The sequence below is a fragment of the Oncorhynchus mykiss genome, chromosome 2, assembly GCF_057628025.1.
Source record: "Oncorhynchus mykiss isolate SJ-2025 chromosome 2, ASM5762802v1, whole genome shotgun sequence".
NCBI lineage: Eukaryota > Metazoa > Chordata > Actinopteri > Salmoniformes > Salmonidae > Oncorhynchus > Oncorhynchus mykiss.
Window position 1 is genome coordinate 16,706,384 of NC_143023.1, and position 17,504 is coordinate 16,723,887.

General features: G+C 49.9%; 1 protein-coding gene across 2 annotated transcripts in view; it reads right to left on the reverse strand.

Annotated features, from left to right (window-relative positions):
* Positions 1 to 17,504, reverse strand: part of itga10 (integrin subunit alpha 10) — a 65,999-nt gene that overhangs the window by 44,213 nt on the left and 4,282 nt on the right. For both annotated transcript variants that reach the window (XR_016484587.1, XM_036939768.2), the window contains exons 2-7: positions 11,099 to 11,210; positions 10,016 to 10,125; positions 9,804 to 9,892; positions 4,531 to 4,645; positions 4,176 to 4,303; positions 3,094 to 3,242 (exon numbers count right to left, since the gene is read on the reverse strand). Coding sequence is in view for 1 of the 2 variants with exons in the window: in XM_036939768.2 (XP_036795663.2) it covers positions 3,094 to 3,242; positions 4,176 to 4,303; positions 4,531 to 4,645; positions 9,804 to 9,892; positions 10,016 to 10,125; positions 11,099 to 11,210 (703 nt within the window). In the remaining variant the exon portion in view is untranslated. The remainder of the gene's footprint in view (positions 1 to 3,093; positions 3,243 to 4,175; positions 4,304 to 4,530; positions 4,646 to 9,803; positions 9,893 to 10,015; positions 10,126 to 11,098; positions 11,211 to 17,504) is intronic.

A 17,504-nucleotide genomic window follows, 5' to 3' on the forward strand; every position in this document is an offset into this window, starting at 1 on the left:
AGTTTTTCCTATTTCTATGTTGGTGAGCTTGGTATGGTTCGCAATTAGAGGCAGCTGATTATCGTTGTCACTAATTGGGGATCATACTTAAGTTCTCCATTGTTCCCACCTGGGTTGTGGGATATTGTTTGTGTGAGTGTGTTTGGGCACTACGACTTCACGTTCCTTGTAAGTTTTTGTTGTTTTGTTTCTAGTTTCACTTTGTATTAAAAAGATGTGGAACTCAATTCACACTGCGCCTTGGTCCGCTCATTTTGAAGAACGTGACAGAATATCCCACCCACGCAGGACCAAGCAGAGTGTAAATGAGGTAAAGGAGTTTCGGATTTGGGAGGAAATCTTGGGAGAAACGAGACCCTTCCTTGGCGGGAGTCGCCAAGGAGGGTAAAGGGACAGCGACGACGCCTGGGACCGCGGCCACAGGAACACCAAGATTTTTTTGGGGGGGAGGGGCACATGGAGCGGTCGGCAGAGCAGCGGGGAGTGCCAGAGCCCGAATGGCAAACTCTGGAGGAGTTCAACGAGGGATACCGGAGAGAGGTTTTGGCGAGGAGTATGCTGCAGCGCAGGCGCGCTGAAGAGCGCTTTCTCAGCCCGATACCATCTGTGCCGGCTCCACGCACCAGGCCACCAGTGCGCCTTCCCAGCCCGGTACGTCCTGTGCCTGCTCCCTGCACTCGCCCTGGAGAGCCAGAGACCGTCAGGGAGTCGATGGAGAAGTTGGGAGAGAGAGAGAGGAGAGAGATGTTGGTTTGGTGTGTTCGGCACCGCATTGGCCCTGAAGAGCGTGTTACCAGTCTGGTACAACCTGTGCCGGCTCCACACACCAGATCTCCAGTACGCCTCCCCAGTCCGGTACGTCCTGTGCCTGCTCTCTGCACTCGCCCTGAAGAGCGTGTCACCAGTCTGGTGCAACCTGTGCCGGCTCCACGCATCAGGCCTCCAGTGCGCCTCCCCAGTCCGGTTCGTCCTGTGCCGGCTCCCAGCACATTCACAGTTCAGAGCTTCCGGCGACAGTTCACAGTCCGGAGCTTCAACAGTCCGGAACCTCCGGCGACGGTCAACGGTCCGGAACCTCTGGCAACGGTCAACGGCCCGGAGCCTTCTGTGACAGTCATCGGCCCGGAGCTTTCAGTGACGGTCAACGGCCCGGAGCTTCCCGGGACAGTCAACGGCCCGGAGCTTCCAGTGACGGTCAACGGCCCGGAGCTTCCAGGCACGGCGTCCAGACCTGCTCCATGGCCGGAGCCTTCTTCTGCGCCGGTGCCCAGACCAGGCACGGTGTCCAGTACAGCTCCATGGCCGGAGCCTCCCTCTGCGCCGATGCCCAGACCAGGCACGGTGTCCAGTACAGCTCCATGGCAGGAGCCTTCTTCTGCGCCGGTGCCCAGACCAGGCACGGTGTCCAGTACAGCTCCATGGCCGGAGCCTTCTTCTGCGCCGGTGCCCAGACCAGGCACGGTGTCCAGTACAGCTCCATGGCCGGAGCCTCCCTCTGCGCCGATGCCCAGTCCGGGTGTGGAGTCCAACCCAGTTCCATGGCCGGAGCCTCCCTCTGCGCCGATGCCCAGTCCGGGTGTGGAGTCCAACCCAGTTCCATGGCCAGGGCCCTCCTCTGCGCCGAGCCCTTGGTTCTCTATGGTGTTGTAGGTCAGGGTGTGACTAGTTTTTCCTATTTCTATGTTGGTGAGCTTGGTATGGTTCCCAATTAGAGGCAACTGATTATCGTTGTCTCTAATTGGGGATCATACTTAAGTTCTCCATTGTTCCCACCTGGGTTGTGGGATATTGTTTGTGTGAGTGTGTTTGGGCACTACGACTTCACGTTCCTTGTAAGTTTTTGTTGTTTTGTTTCTACATTTTCAGTCACCTCCTTGTCTGAAGGACAAGTGAATAAACAGGTTAATGTCAAGCCCTGCAGGTTTTTTCACAAGTCTCATGGAATGTAGGCCTACATTGAACACCACACATCGGCTGCTACTGTAAGCTGACGATAGAACAGCTATTTCCATGTTAAAATGTTATGGGATGCATTTCTCCATTGTTTTTGATGGTAGACCACTCTGATAGGCCTACATTATGATCAAAAAGTCACAGTAGCCTACTTGACCACTGTTAAAACGAACTTAAAACGGGTACAGCCTCAGTGTTCACAGTAAACGCATGCCGGAAGTTGCACAGAATCTCCCCGTTAAACTTTGCACTCAGCTGACCTGAAATAAGCTCAGTGATGAAAAACATTGGAGGGAACATTGGTTAATAGTATTAGTAAAAGAAAGCTGTCTGTTTTACGTAGCGGTGGTGTGGGTGAAAGGTAATGACAGTCTACAGGGGTGGTGTGGGTGAAAGGTAATGACAGTCTACAGGGGTGGTGCCTGTATTTCCAGTCACCGCCTTTAAACTGCCTTTAAACTGATTTTAAACTGATTTTATACTGCTGTTAAAATTTCCATTGACTTCTCTTTAAACTGCCCTTCTCACATCCTGACCATTTACCTTTAAATGTGCTGGAAAACAGGAACTCCGCAATTACCTGCCGTGTGTGTGTGTGTGTGTGTGTATGAGTGAGTGAGAATGAAAGCCGTGGCGTGTAGAGTACGGGTGTGTGTGAGTGAGAATGAAAGCCGTGGTGTGTAGAGTACGGGTGTGTGTGATTGAGAATGAAAGCCGTGGTGTGTAGAGTACGGGTGTGTGTGAGTGAGAATGAAAGCCGTGGTGTGTAGAGTACGGGTGTGTGTGAGTGAGAATGAAAGCCGTGGTGTGTGTGTGTGTGTGTGTGAGTGAGAGAGAATGAAAGCCGTGGTGTGTAGAGTACGGGTGTGGTACACTATATGTGTATGAGTTTAATAAAGGAGGAATGTGATTTTCAAAGGATAACTTTTATGGTGTGAGATATCAGGTGTCCATATTAGACAGCTGTTTGTTATGTTTTGACCTATGACCCCTCTAAACCCCTCAGCCTCAGCTGGATTCCATGTTCCACAGAGAAGAAAAGAATAAGGAAATATTTGACATTGTTAAAGGGCAGAGTGAGTTATGATTGAGACATTGACCAGCCAATGAGAATGGCTTATGATTGATTGACAGACGTACCAGCCCATGTGGATGGCGTATGCTGTGCGTGTCTCCCGCCCCTCCTGTCGGCTGATGTTCTTAGCTGCTTCAACCACCTCCTGTGTTGTCTGGTAGTCTCTCAGTGACCACTCATGGACCGCAACCTCACCGTACTGCAAAACCCCCACCTGAACACAACCATACAAGGTCATGGTAGAAACAAAACCACACACATAATTGTGTCTGGCTGTCTTTCCAATGTAGTTGAGCATACAGTGGGATATCCACAGATAGAACATGACCCCATGTTCCCCCTGTCCTCTACTTGTCCCCATCTCCGTCTCCAATCCTCAACCTAAACCTCAACCCCTCTGCTACTGACCCCCTCCAAACCCCTTATTCCCACTCTTCTCTAATCTTCCCCCTCTCCCCCTCTCCCCCTCCTCTTCTCCCTTTCCTTCTCATCTCCCATCCTCCCCTAACTTCTACCCCACTGCTACTTCTTCTCCCCTCATGTTCCCTCTCCCCTCATGTTCCCTCTCCCCTCATGTTCCCTCTCCCCTCATGTTTCTCCTCCCTCATGTTCCCTCTCCCCTCATGTTCCCTCTCCCCTCATGTTCCCTCTCCCCTCATGTTCCTTCTCCACTCATGTTCCCTCTCCCCTCATGTTCCCTCTGCCCTCATGTTCCCTCTCCCCTCATGTTCCCTCTCCCCTCATGTTCCCTCTCCCCTCATGTTTCCCCTCCCTCATGTTCCCTCTCCCCTCATGTTCCCTCTCCCCTCATGTTTCCCCTCCCCTCATGTTCCCTCTCCCCTCATGTTCCCTCTCCCCTCATGTTCCCTCTCCCCTCATGTTTCCCCTCCCCTCATGTTTCCCCTCCCCATGTTTAGGCCAGGTCTTGTGCCATTGCATAAGTCCATCCATTCATTCTCATCCGATTACTACAACGTGTTGTGTTTCAGTGTAAAGGACTGGCTTGTCTAGTTGACTGAGACTCAACCAAACAGAATCGCTAGGATTTCATCACAGAAATGTATGTGACACAAACACACACACACACACACACACACACACACACACACACACACACACACACACACACACACACACACAATCTTACCTGCATCTGTTCTGGGCTGATATGGAACTTGCTGAGGATGTTACTGAGGAAGTTCTGGACTTCATACCAGGGATAGATACTATTGGAGCCATCCAGAACGATCACTATGTCCATGTATGTTGCACATCCTGGACAGAAAACACATTATTGGATCCTTAAGGGAACGCTGAGAGTACTAAGGACCCATATAACCCCCAAAACCCCATGAAATGAACTCTACTGAGTCATTACCATTCAGCTGTGATGTGTGTGTGTGTGTGCTCGGGTTTATAAATACAACCCACTCTTTGTGTGTGTGTGTGTGTGTGTGTGTGTGTGTGTGTGTGTGTGTGTGTGTGTGTGTGTGTGTAGTTACTCTGTGCTGTAGGGGCGATGGTCTCTCTAGGTTCCAGTTCGTCGCTGACAGAAGCACAAATCCCCGTACTGAAGACTGACGTACCACACTCCTGAGACCACAGGGGCGCACACGCCTGGAACACACACACACACACACACACACACACACACACACACACACACACACACACACACACACACACATGATTATTATTTTAGCTTTAAGTGAACCTGTAAAGGTAACATAATGTACACAAGTGTCATATGGTCCTAGCTAGCACTGATTTATTGGTGAGAGTGAGAGGCACAAGACAAGGACAGAGTTGACTTCCCCACTGGGCTGTTGGTCAGGTCTGCTACTGAACACACCAATAAACACCAGCAGGCTAGGCGGAAGAGAGGCAGACCCAGATAGAGAAAGAGGGTGGGAGACTGAGAGAGGGGGGAGGGTTACCGTACGACAGACCACGTATTCACCCTGCACACCCTAATTGTCAAACAAGAAAAGGCAAAGTCTTCTCATGCTTTGTTGATTTCAAAAAAGCTTTTGACTCAATTCGGCATGAGGGTCTGCTATACAAATTGATGAAGTGCTGTTTTGGGCGAAAAACATACGACATTATAAAATCCATGTACACAAACAACAAGCGTAATGTTAAAATTGGTGAAAACACACACATTTCTTTCCACAGGGTGAGACAGGGATGCAGTTTGAGCTCCACCCTCTTCAACATACACTACCGTTCAAAAGTTTGGGGTCACTTAGAAATGTCATTGTTTTTGAAAGAAAAGCAATATTTTGTCAATTAAAATATAACATTGATCCAAAATACAGTGTAGACATTGTTAGTGTTGTAAATTACTTTTGTAGCTGTAAAATCTACATAGGCGTACAAGAGGCCCATTATCAGCAACCATCACTCCTGTGTTCCAATGGCACGTTGTGCTAGCTAATACAAGTTTATCATTTTAAAAGGCTAATTGATCATTAGAAAACCCTTTTGCAATTATGTTAGAACAGCTGAAAACTGTTTTCCTGATTAAAGAAGCAATAAAACTGTCCTTCTTTAGACTGGTTGAGTATCTGGAGCATCAGCATTTGTGGGTTTGATTACAGGCTCAAAATAGCCAGAAACAAAGAACTTCCTTCTGAAACTCGTCAGTCTATTCTTGTTCTGAAGAATGAAGACTATTCCATGCGAGAAATTTCCAAGAAACTGAAGATCTTGTACAACGCTGTTTACTACTCCCTTCACAGAACAGCGCAAACTGGCTCTAACCAGAATAGAAAGAGGAGTGGGAGGCCCCGGTGCACAACTGAGCAAGAGGACAAGTACATTAGAGTGTCAAGTTTGAGAAACAGATGCCTCACAAGGCCTCAACTGGCAGCTTCCTTAAATAGTAACCGCAAAACACCAGTCTCAACGTCAACAGTGAAGAGGCGACTCCGGGATGCTGACCTTCTAGGAAAAATGACTCTCAAAATCAAAAAATGAGCTGTTAAATTCTACAACCACCTAAGAGGAAGTGATTACCAAACCTTTGATTACAAAGCCACCACCTACAGAGAGATGTACCTGGAGAAGAGTCCCCTAAGCAAACTGGTCCTGGGGCTCTGTTCACAAACACAAACACACCCCACAGAGCCCCAGGACAGCAACAAAATCACGAGAAAACAAAAAGATAATTACTTGATACATTGGGAAGAATCAACAAAAAAACAGAGCAAACTAGAATGCTATTTGGTCCTAAACAGAGAGTACACAGTGGCAGAATACCTGACCACTGTGACTGACACAAACTTAAGGAAAGCTTTGACTATGTACAGACTCAGTGAGCATAGCTTTGCTATTGAGAAAGGCCACCGTAGGCAGACCTGGCTCTCAAGAGAAGACAGGCGATGTGCTCACTGCCCACAAAATGAGGTGGAAACTGAGCTGCACTTCCAAACCTCCTGCCAAATGTATGACCATAGAGAGACATATTTCCCTCAGACTATAGAGACCCACAAAGAATTTGAAAACAACAATAAACTTGAAATACCACAGTCTGCCATCACAGCAGCAAGATGTGTGACCTGTTGCCACAAGAAAAGGGCAACCAGTGAAGAACAAACACCATCGTAAATGCATATTTAAGTTGATTTATTTTCCCTTGTGTACTTTAATTATTTGCACATCGCTACAACACGGTATATAGCCATTGGAACTTTTTTTATTGTTTTTTTCACTTTTGTTTATTATCTATTTCACTTGCTTTGGCAATGTTAACATATGTTTCCCATACAAATAAAGCTCTTTGAAATAAAATTGAGGGAGGAGCTGAGACAAAAAGGGGAGGGACTAAGAGAGAGGGGGGGACAGAGACCGAGAGAGATAGAGAGAGAAAGAGAAAGGGGAACTGAGAGAGAGCGCGATAGAGAGAGAGAAAAAGAAAGAGAGAGAGAAAGACAGACAGAGAACCAGAGAGAGAGAGAGAGAGAGATGGGGGCCTGAGAGAGAAAGAGAGAGAGTCAGAGAGAGAGAGAAGGGAGACAGAAAGAGAGATGTGGGGAGAGGGAGAGCGAGAGAGTGAAAGAGAGATGAGGAGAATAATTGGGTATAAGCGAGGGGGGTATGTCATGGAAAAGCATATAATTGTGGTTTGAGAACAGATGAAATGAAAGAGAGGGAGAAGAGAGAGAGCGTGAGGGATGGGGTGAAGAAGTTGTTGACATGGTGGCAGTTTTCATGAGTATTGTAGCAGAGCTGGAACGCACCAGACCAATAAAGCCATTTAATCCCAATTCAAATCAAATTAAAGTTTATTTGTCACGTGCGCCGAATACAACAGGTACAGTGAAATGCTTACTTACAGGCTCTAACCAATAGTGCGATAAAAAGTATGTGTGTGTGTGTGTGTGTGTGTGTGTGTGTGTGTGTGTGTGTGTGTGTGTGTGTGTGTGTGTGTGTGTAGTTACTCTGTGCTGTAGGGGCGATGGAAATAAAACAACAGTAAAAAGACATTTGAAAAGAGAGTAGTAAGGCTATATACAGACACCTGTTAGTCAGGCTTATTGAGGTAGTATGTACATGTAGGTATGGTTAAAGTGACTGTGCATATATGATGAACAGAGAGTAGCAGTAGCGTAAAAGAGGGGTTGGCGGGTGGAGGGACACAATGCAGATAGCCCGGTTAGCCAATGTGCGGGAGCAATGGTTGGTCGGGCCAATTTAGGTAGTATGTACATGAATGTATAGTTAAAGTGACTATGCATATAAGATAAACAGAGAGTAGCAGCAGCGTAAAAGAGGGGTTGGGGGGGCACACAATGCAAATAGTCTGGGTAACCATTTGGTTACCTATTCAGGAGTCTTATGGCTTGGGGGTAAAAACTGTTGAGAAGCCTTTTTGTCCTAGACTTGGCACTCCGGTACCACTTGCCATGCGGTAGTAGAGAGAACAGTATATGACTGGGGTGGCTGGGGTCTTTGACCATTTTTAGGGCTTTCCTCTGACACAGCCTGGTGTAGAGGTCCTGGATGGCAGGCAGCTTTGCCCCAGTGATGTACTGGGCCGTACGCACTACCCTCTGAAGTGCCTTGTGGTTGGAGGCCGAGCAGTTGCCATACCAGGCAGTGATGCAACCGGTCAGGATGCTCTCGATGTTGCCGCTGTAGAACATTTTGAGGATCTCAGGACCCATGCCAAATCTTTTCAGTTTCCTGAGAGGGAATAGGCTTTGTCGTGCCCTCTTCAGGACTGTCTTGGTGTGTTTGGACCAATCTAGTTTGTTGTTGATGTGGACACCAAGGAACTTGAAGCTCTCAACCTGCTCCACTACAGCCCCGTCGATGAGAATGGGGACGTACTCGGTCCTCCTTTTCCTGTAGTCCACAATCATCTCCTTAGTCTCGGTTACGTTGAGAGATAGGTTGTTATTCTGGCACCACCCGGCCAGGTCTCTGACCTCTTCGTCATTGTCGGTGATCAGGCATACCACTGTTGTGTCGTCAGCAAACTTAATGATGGTGTTGGAGTGGTGCCTGGCCATGCATTCGTGGGTGAACAGGGAGTACAGGAGGGAACTGAGCACTCACCCCTGGGGAACTCCAGTGTTGAGGATCAGCGTGGCAGATGTGTTGCTACCTACCCTCACCACCTGGGGGCAGCCCATCAGGAAGTCCAGGATCCAGTTGCAGAGGGAGGTGTTTAGTCCCAGGATCCTTAGCTTGGTGATGAGCTTTGAGGGTACTATGGTGTTGAACGCTGAGCTGTAGTCAATGAACAGCATTCAATTGTAGTGAATGAGGTGAGGCAGAAGAGTCACATAACAATATTGATGTCTTCAAAGCATACTTTTTATTTGGCTTTAAAACCAAAGAGAGCGGAAGGGAAAGGAGGAGTGTGGGGAGAGAGGAGAGCTAGGATAAAAGGAACAACATTCATACACACTAGGAGACAAAATAAAAATGAAAAGAGTGAAGGAGAGAGGGATGAGAGAGAAAACATGACCCTGTCATTACCAAAGGCCCCAGCACAGCTCCAGTACAGACACAGAGACAGAGAGAGACAGAGGGAGGGATGGTGAGAGAGGGATGAGAGAAAGGAAAGAAGGAGAGGAGGGCGAGAGCTGCTATGGCTTTTGGTAGGCCTGTCATTACAAAGGGCCGGAGCTGCATTCCGATCCTGTTTTAGACCCTACCACAGGGGTTCAAAATACACACACGCGCAAAAACAGGGTGCGCTGGCCCTGGCATTAGTGAACTGTGTTTGACTCTGCACCCAGAGTAGCTGCAAACTGCTGGAAGACACACACACACACACACACACACAGGAGTGGCTGCTTGCTGGCACAGCCACCCAGTAATTCCTCTGTAACCATAGAGATCTGGAGATACCTGGATCAGAAGACTCTGCTAGGACAACGTGGCCCAGTGTGTGTGTGTGTGTGTGTGTGTGTGTGTGTGTGTGTGTGTGTGTGTGTGTGTGTGCGCTTGAATGTATGGTAAGAAAAGCTGCCCTATAATGAGGGGGGATTCTGAACACACACAGACATGGCATCTAATGTTAATTCCTTCTAAACATGGCCACCCCCAGCTGACTCATTGAAAATTCCATACCAAACAAACACACCACCTCCTCCTCTCACCCCCACCACATCCCTCCAGGACTGACTCAGTTCCTACAGCCATATGTAACCCAGTATCAAACACATGTTGTCTGCAAGACTCAAGACCATGTTAGCCCACTGTCTCAATCAATTCATCAATCAATCAGTCAACCAGTCAGCCAATGGGACAGAGAACGTACCAGGAATCCATCAGGTGAGTCTGGACTGAGGGTCATTCCTAGATGAGAGTTCTTCAGGTTTCTAGATACATTCTGTAACGTGCTCTCACCTGAGACAGAGAGGGAGGAGAAAGATGGTTGATGACATTCCCTAGAGGCTGAGCTATGGTCAGTTTAGTGCTTCTCCTCCAAATGGTTAAGATTAGGATCCTAGATCTGTGGTTGTCTCTCACCTAGGTTGGTTTTGGTGCAGTTGGAGCTCCTTTCCTCTCCCACGATGCAGTTGTACACGTCTCCTCTCCTGGTATTGGAAGGTCCATCCCAAGGAGCACCAACCAGCATCCTGCATCATAATCACACACACAGCCAATCAAGTAAGAGGATTTTATCAATGCATCCTACTACAGATACATTAATTGATAGTAGCCTGGAGGGCGGCAGGTAGCCTGGAGGACGGCGGGTAGCCTGGAGGACGGCGGGTAGTCTGGAGGACGGCGGGTAGTCTGGAGGACGGCGGGTAGCCTGGAGGACGGCGGGTAGCCTGGAGAGCGGCGGGTAGCCTGGAGGACGGCGGGTAGCCTGGAGGACGGCGGGTAGCCTGGAGGGCGGCGGGTAGCCTGGAGACAGCGGGTAGCTTGGAGGGCGGCGGGTAGCCTGGAGGGCGGCGGGTAGCCTGGAGGGCGGCGGGTAGCCTGGAGGGCGGCGGGTAGCCTGGAGGACGGCGGGTAGCCTGGAGGACGGCGGGTAGCCTGGAGGACGGCGGGTAGCCTGGAGGACGGCGGGTAGCCTGGAGGGCGGCGGGTAGCCTGGAGGGCGGCGGGTAGCCTGGAGACGGCGGGTAGCTTGGAGGGCGGCGGGTATCCTGGAGGGCGGCGGGTAGCCTGGAGGACGGCGGGTAGCCTGGAGGACGGCGGGTAGCCTGGAGGGCGGCGGGTAGCCTGGAGGGCGGCGGGTAGCCTGGAGGGCGGCGGGTAGCCTGGAGGGCGGCAGGTAGCCTGGAGGGCGGCAGGTAGCCTCGAGGACGGCAGGTAGCCTCGAGGGCGGCAGGTAGCCTCGAGGGCGGCAGGTAGCCTGGAGGGCGGCAGGTAGCCTGGAGGGCGGCAGGTAGCTAGCCTGGAGGGCGGCAGGTAGCCTGGAGGACGGCAGGTAGCCTGCCATTGAACAAGGCAGTGAACCCTAATCGCTCCAGGGTCGCCATTAATAACCTGTACACTCATACAGGTTACCCACTTGTACATGCAGTGAAACAGGACAAATATAAGCACCCCCCTTTTGACCTTTGACAAACACACACACATACAGACGTTGGTACTCACGATTTGTCCCCCGCATTGTCATGCTGTAGCACAGAGAAACCAAATAGGGCCTCCTCTGGACCAGTGTAGATACGAGGCCGCTTAACATCGATGTTGAAACACTCACACAACCCTGAGGGAACATTACAACAGAGAGAAAGTTATAGAAAGAGAGGGGCTGGGGTTGTGAGGAGAGAGGGGCTGGGGTTGAAAGGAGAGAGGGGCTGGGGTTGTGAGTTTAGTGTGGTTGGGGTTGTGAGTTTAGTGTGGCTGGGGTTGTGAGTTTAGTGTGGCTGGGGTTGTGGGGTAAGAGGGGCTGGGGTTGTGGGGTGAGAGGGGCTGGGGTTGTGGGGTGAGAGGGGCTGGGGTTGTGGGGTGAGAGGGCCTGGGGTTGTGAGGAGAGAGGGGGTTGAGAGGAGAGGGGGGTTGCAAGGAGGGAGGGGTTGTGGAAGAGAGGGGCTTGGGTTGAGAGGAGAGAGGGGCCGGGGTTGTAGGGAGGGAGGGGGTTGTGGGGAGAGAGTGGCTGGGGTTGAGAGGAGAGAGGGCCTGGGGTTGAGAGGAGAGAGGGGCTGGGGATGTGAGGAGAGGAGGGGGCTGTAAGGAGGGAGGGGGTGGGGTTGTGAGGAGAGGGGGGGTTGTAAGGAGGGAGAGGGTTGTGAGGAGAGAGGGGCTGGGGTTGTGAGTAGAGAGGGGGATGTGAGGAGAGAGGGGGGTTGTGAGGAGAGAGGGGCTGGGGTTGTGATGAGAGAGGGGGATGTGAGGAGAGAGGGGGATGTGAGGAAAGGGGAGGTTGTGAGGAGAGAGGAGGTGGTGAGGAGAGAGGGGTTTGTGGGGAGAGAGGGGGTTAGAGAGAGGGGGTTGGGGGTGAGAGAAATTAAGAGAGTGAAAGACAGAGAGAGTGAGAGAGTTTACATTGTTTTGGCAATGTCAACATATGTTTCCTATTCCAATGAAGCCCTTAAATTGAATTGAATTGAGATGGGGGGAGGGGAGAAGGATAAACAGAGTGACCAAAGATTACCTTTTAAGAAAAAGGGAGTTCAGTCTATGGGGGGAAAGGAGAGGGCGAGATGGAAGAGAGGGAGGGAGAGAGAGGGGGGGGGGGTTGTGGGTTATAAAAACTATGTAGTATAGTAGCTCCCTGTTATACCATACAAACCTGCCCTTTATACAGAGAGAGAGAGAGAGAGAGAGAGAGAGAGAGAGAGAGAGAGAGAGAGAGAGAGAGAAAGAGAGAGAAAGAAAGAGAGGGAGAGAGAGAAAGAGAGGGTAGAGGGAAAGCAAGAGGTACAGAAGAACGAGAGAAAGAGGTAGAGCGACGGTACAAGCAAAGGAATGGAAGAAGGATAGTTCATTGACTCGCCCAGGGGAGGTGTGTGACTGAGAAAACAGACATGGAAACACACAGGCCAACCGTCAAAATAAAAGCCACACTACACTCTTTATGATGATGTAATTTAAAGAGAGCAGACCTGTGGAGTGCCACACTAAAATAGACTCACAGACACCAGAACACTTTAGCAAACACCCCCAACTGTAATGCATATAAACACAATGGAGATACAGACCGAACAGTTACCCAGGGTAGAACCCCAAACATAGGGTACATACAGACCTAACCCAGGCTAGAACCCCAAACATAGGGTACATAAAGAACTAACCCAGGCTAGAACCCCAAACATAGGGTACATACAGGCCTAACCCAGGCTAGAACCCCAAACATAGGGTACATACAGACCTAACCCAGGCTAGAACCCCAAACATAGGGTACATAAAGAACTAACCCAGGCTAGAACCCCAAACATAGGGTACATACAGGCCTAACCCAGGCTAGAACCCCAAACATAGGGTACATACAGGCCTAACCCAGGCTAGAACCCCAAACATAGGGTACATACAGACCTAACCCAGGCTAGAACCCCAAACAAACATTGCTCAACTTACCTCACATGTTCATTCATCTAGATATTATTATTTGGACATCTTAACTAAAAAAGGCTTTGAAACTAGTTACACCTTCATAAACGATGCTTTTGACATACAATATTTTCAACTGACATATTTGACACACATGATTACATTGTGCAGAATCATTTCTACAGAAATGATTATTCAACACATCCTCACCTGGACTTTGAACTCTCAACCTCTTGGGACTGAGGACACAAAGCTTCCTGCTATGTCACCGTGTCTATGTCAATTACTGAGTTCATCTGTATTGCTACACTTTGCACTTCAAAGTAAATCTCAGCTCTGTTAAAAGTACTCAAGTAAAATGATTTTATTTATCATAGCGTCTAAGGAGAAACATAAAAATGAGTACTACGCAGGCCAACATTAGACTGTTACTGAAATAAGTAACTCAAATAAATGATGAGGGAGTAGTCAGGTTAACTGATCACTAAATTGGAGCTAAGTTTGGGCCAACTAAAAGTGTTAATTTCAGATAACACTTTGATTGAAAAGTGTGTTAAACTTAAAAGGCTGTGGAACCAGTTACTTCATAATAATTAGATGAAACAACTAGACTTGTTTACAGTGCAGAACCACCAGCAGACTGGTGAACAACACACGCTACCAAAAACCACCAACTGCCTCTCGGGGAAAGCCCGTCTGCTGTCCGTGACTGGCTGATCTATTGGGCCCACACGTCACCCTCCTCTGGTCATCCAAGCATCGGTCAGAAGGTGCGCTGTCTGAGTGGGAAGTACTGGTTGCCCACTTTGGCTAAGGACGTGAGGGTTTATGTTTCCTCCTGCTCGGTGTGCGCCCAGTGTAAGGCTCCTAGACACCTGACCAGAGGTAAGCTACACCCCTTACCCGTTCCACAACGGCCGTGGTCGCACCTGTCGGTGGATTTCCTTACCGATCCTCCTCCCTCATAGGGTAACACCACGATCCTGGTCATTGTGGATAGGTTCTTTAAGTCCTGCTGTCTCCTCCCTCTGCCCGGTCTCCCTACAGCCCTACAGACTGCGGAGGCCTTGTTTACACACTTGAGTGGGTGCGATCGTGTCCTGGGCAGAGATGGCCCAGAACTCGCTCTGCCACTCCTCCACTAACCTCTCCCCATTCCAGTGCGTACTGGGGTACAAGCTGGTTCTGGCGCCTTGGCATCAGAGTCAGATCGAGGCTCCTGTGGTGGACGACTGCTTCAGGCGCGCGGAGGCGACATGGGACGCCGCTCATGTTCACCTTCAGCAGGCCGTGCTGCGCCAGAAAGCCAGCACAGACTGTCACTGCAGTGAGGCCCCGGTGTTCGCACCAGGGGACTGGGTCTGGCTCTCGACCCGAAACCTGACCCTCCGCTTGCCCTGCCGGAAGTTGGGGCCGCGGTTTGTGGGGCCATTTAAAGTCCTGAGGAGACTGAACGAGGTTAGTTACAGGTTACAACTTTCCCCCGATTATCGTATTAACCCCTCGTTCCATGTGTCTCTTCTCAGGCCGGTGGTGGCTGGCCCGCTCCAGGAGTCTGAGGTGCGGGAGGTTCCTCCGCCCCCTATGGACATCGAGGGGGCCCCGGCGTATTCCGTTCACTCCATACTGGATTCGAGGCGTAGGGCGAGGGGCCTTCAGTACCTCGTGCAGTGGGAGGGGTACGTTCCGGAGGAGAGATGCTGGGTTCCGCTGGAGGACGTGTTGGACCCTTCAATGCTGCGGGAGTTCCACCGTCTCCATCCGGATCGCCCTGCACCTCGCCCTCCGGGTTGTCCCCGAGGCCGGTGTCAGCGCGCAGCTGGAGCCGCGGGTCAAGGGGGGGGGGGGTACTGTCACGACTTCCGCCAAAGTCGGTTCCTCTCCTTGTTTGGGCGGCGTTCGGCGGTCGACTTCACCGGTCAACTAGCCATCGCCGATCCACCTTTCATTTTCCATTTGTTTTGTCTTGTTTTCCCTGGTTTACATTCCCTCATTACTTTTCGTGTATATAACCCTCTGTTCCCCCCATGTCTATGTGTGAAATTGTTTATTTGTCAGGTTGGTACGCTTCCGGCTGGTCTACGCCCGGTTTTGTTGTGTACCCGTGCTTTGTGGCAGCCGGTACTTTGTACTTGGTTGTGTGTACTTTGTGCTGCCTCACTTGTTCTTTGGGCATTTGTTTTCGTGACACGGTTGCGACCTGTTTTAATAATTGCCTGAGTAAAGTGTTTTGTCCACTCATCTCTGCTCTCCTGCGCCTGACTTCCATGCACAAGCTACACCCACCCATTGACACCAACACACAAAGTCATACATACACGCACACACACACCACACCACACACACACACACACACACCACACACACACACACACACACACCACCAACAGAAGGGGATTCCGCAGGGTTGTGAGAAGTAACTGGATATGTCTACTCTCTGTTTCCCCCAATTCTTCCTCCTTCTCACTGCTTGCTCCCTCCATCTTATTCTCCATCCTCCTCCTCTTTCTCCCTCCAGATGAATTTCCTTGATTATAGGAGCCATGCCTCTCCCATACAGTAATCATGATCCTGCTCCTCTCTTTCACTGATGTGACATCACAACATCTCTACTGTTTAAACAATTCAACTCTTTAATTGTTTAATTGTTTAATTGCATCTCTCTCTCTCACACACACACACACACACACACACACACACACACACACACACACACACACACGTCTCTCATATGTTTCAAAGACTGTCCGTCGCATCACCAAGACCCCTTCACCCCTCTCTCCTACTCCCCCCGCCACCTTAACCCCCCACTCTCCACTCAAATCATCCCATTTTCATCCACTTCCTCCTGTACCCCCTCCCCGGGTCTTCACCCTCACCACCACCCCACCCTCCACTCCCATTTTCAGCTGGTTTATATGGGTCTGTACCACAGGCTGTCTGACCATGGATCGTCATGACAACTGACTGTAAACATTTATGCAGCCAAACCCCGTCCAGATTCAGATTCCTCTCTCTATTCAACCACACTATCGGCTCGCAATGCTCTTGCTGCTATGTGTGTGTGTGTGTGTACTGCTACTGAATGATGTATGTATTCGGGGATGACAGGTCAGTGGAGTTGACAGCACAGTGTTACGTGTGTTACAGATGAATGGCAGCCTGACCACAGACGTGTGTTAAGTATGGAGACTACATGTGGCTCTGATTTATGGCATTTCAAATGGACCACTATCTCTCTATCACAGCTTCTATCTCTCTCTCACCCACACACACACGTTTTATACTTTAAACTATCTACCAATCTTTCTACCACTCACTCCCATCATTTTATTTTGTCCACTTCTTTATCTGCTCTCCTCTTCATCTCTTGCTGTCTTCACATGTCTGCAGTGGCCTCTTGGCTTATACTTTGGTCGTCTCTGGTAGTCCGTACAATGATGACCACAGTAGGTGTCTGCCTCGCTGTTTCTCTAGTATTCATTGAATTACAAGGCTTCTCGCTCTACCCCCCCCCCCCCCCCCTCCCTCGCTCCATTTCTCTTGCTCTCTGACTCACCTCCATCATGTTCTGTTCCCATCTCTATCAGTCCCTAGTGCGGTATGGGGGTGGAAGAGAGTGGGAGTGAGAAAGGAAGACAGAGAAGGAAAGAGATATAATGGACAGCAAGAGGGAGGGAAAGAGAGAGGGACCAATGAGAGAAACAGAAAGAGACATTGGGAGAAGAGAAAGTGTTTAGGAGAAGGACTGGGAAGAGGATAGGAGAGGAGAGACTGGGAGAAGAGAGATTGTGTAGGAGAAGGACTGGGGAGAGGATAGGAGAGGAGAGAGACAGATTGGGAGAAGAGAGATGTGTAGGAGAAGGACTGGGAAGAGGATAGGGGAGGAGAGAGAGAGATTGGGAGAAGATATATTGTGTAGGAGAAGGACTGGGGAGAGGAGAGAGAGAGAGAAGAGAAGGAATTCCCCAGCTATCCCCCCATACACACACCTGTGTTCTACATCTCAGTAAAACATAACAGAGCAACTAACAGTCCTGGTATGCCTGGTTACCACACTGGGGAGGCCTGCTCAAACCATCAACATCACACACACACAGTCAATACATGCATGTCTCAAACAGGTAATGAAGTGTAGTACAGACTAACCACAAACAGCATCTGACTACGGTGACTTCAATGCATTCCTTCCTCATTCATTCCTCAGGATCAGCAGGAGGAGACAGACGTGGCCTGAACAGACAGCAGTGTTGTGTTGTATTGGGCTGGTACATGGCCTGAACAGACAGCAGTGTTGTGTTGTATTGGACTGGTACATGGCCTGAACAGACAGCAGTGTTGTACTGGCTGGACTGGTACATGGTCTGAACAGACAGCAGTGTTGTACTGGCTGGACTGGTACATGGTCTGAACAGACAGCAGTGTTGTGTTGTATTGGGCTGGTACATGGTCTGAACAGACAGCAGTGTTGTGTTGTACTGGCTGGACTGGTACATGGTCTGAACAGACA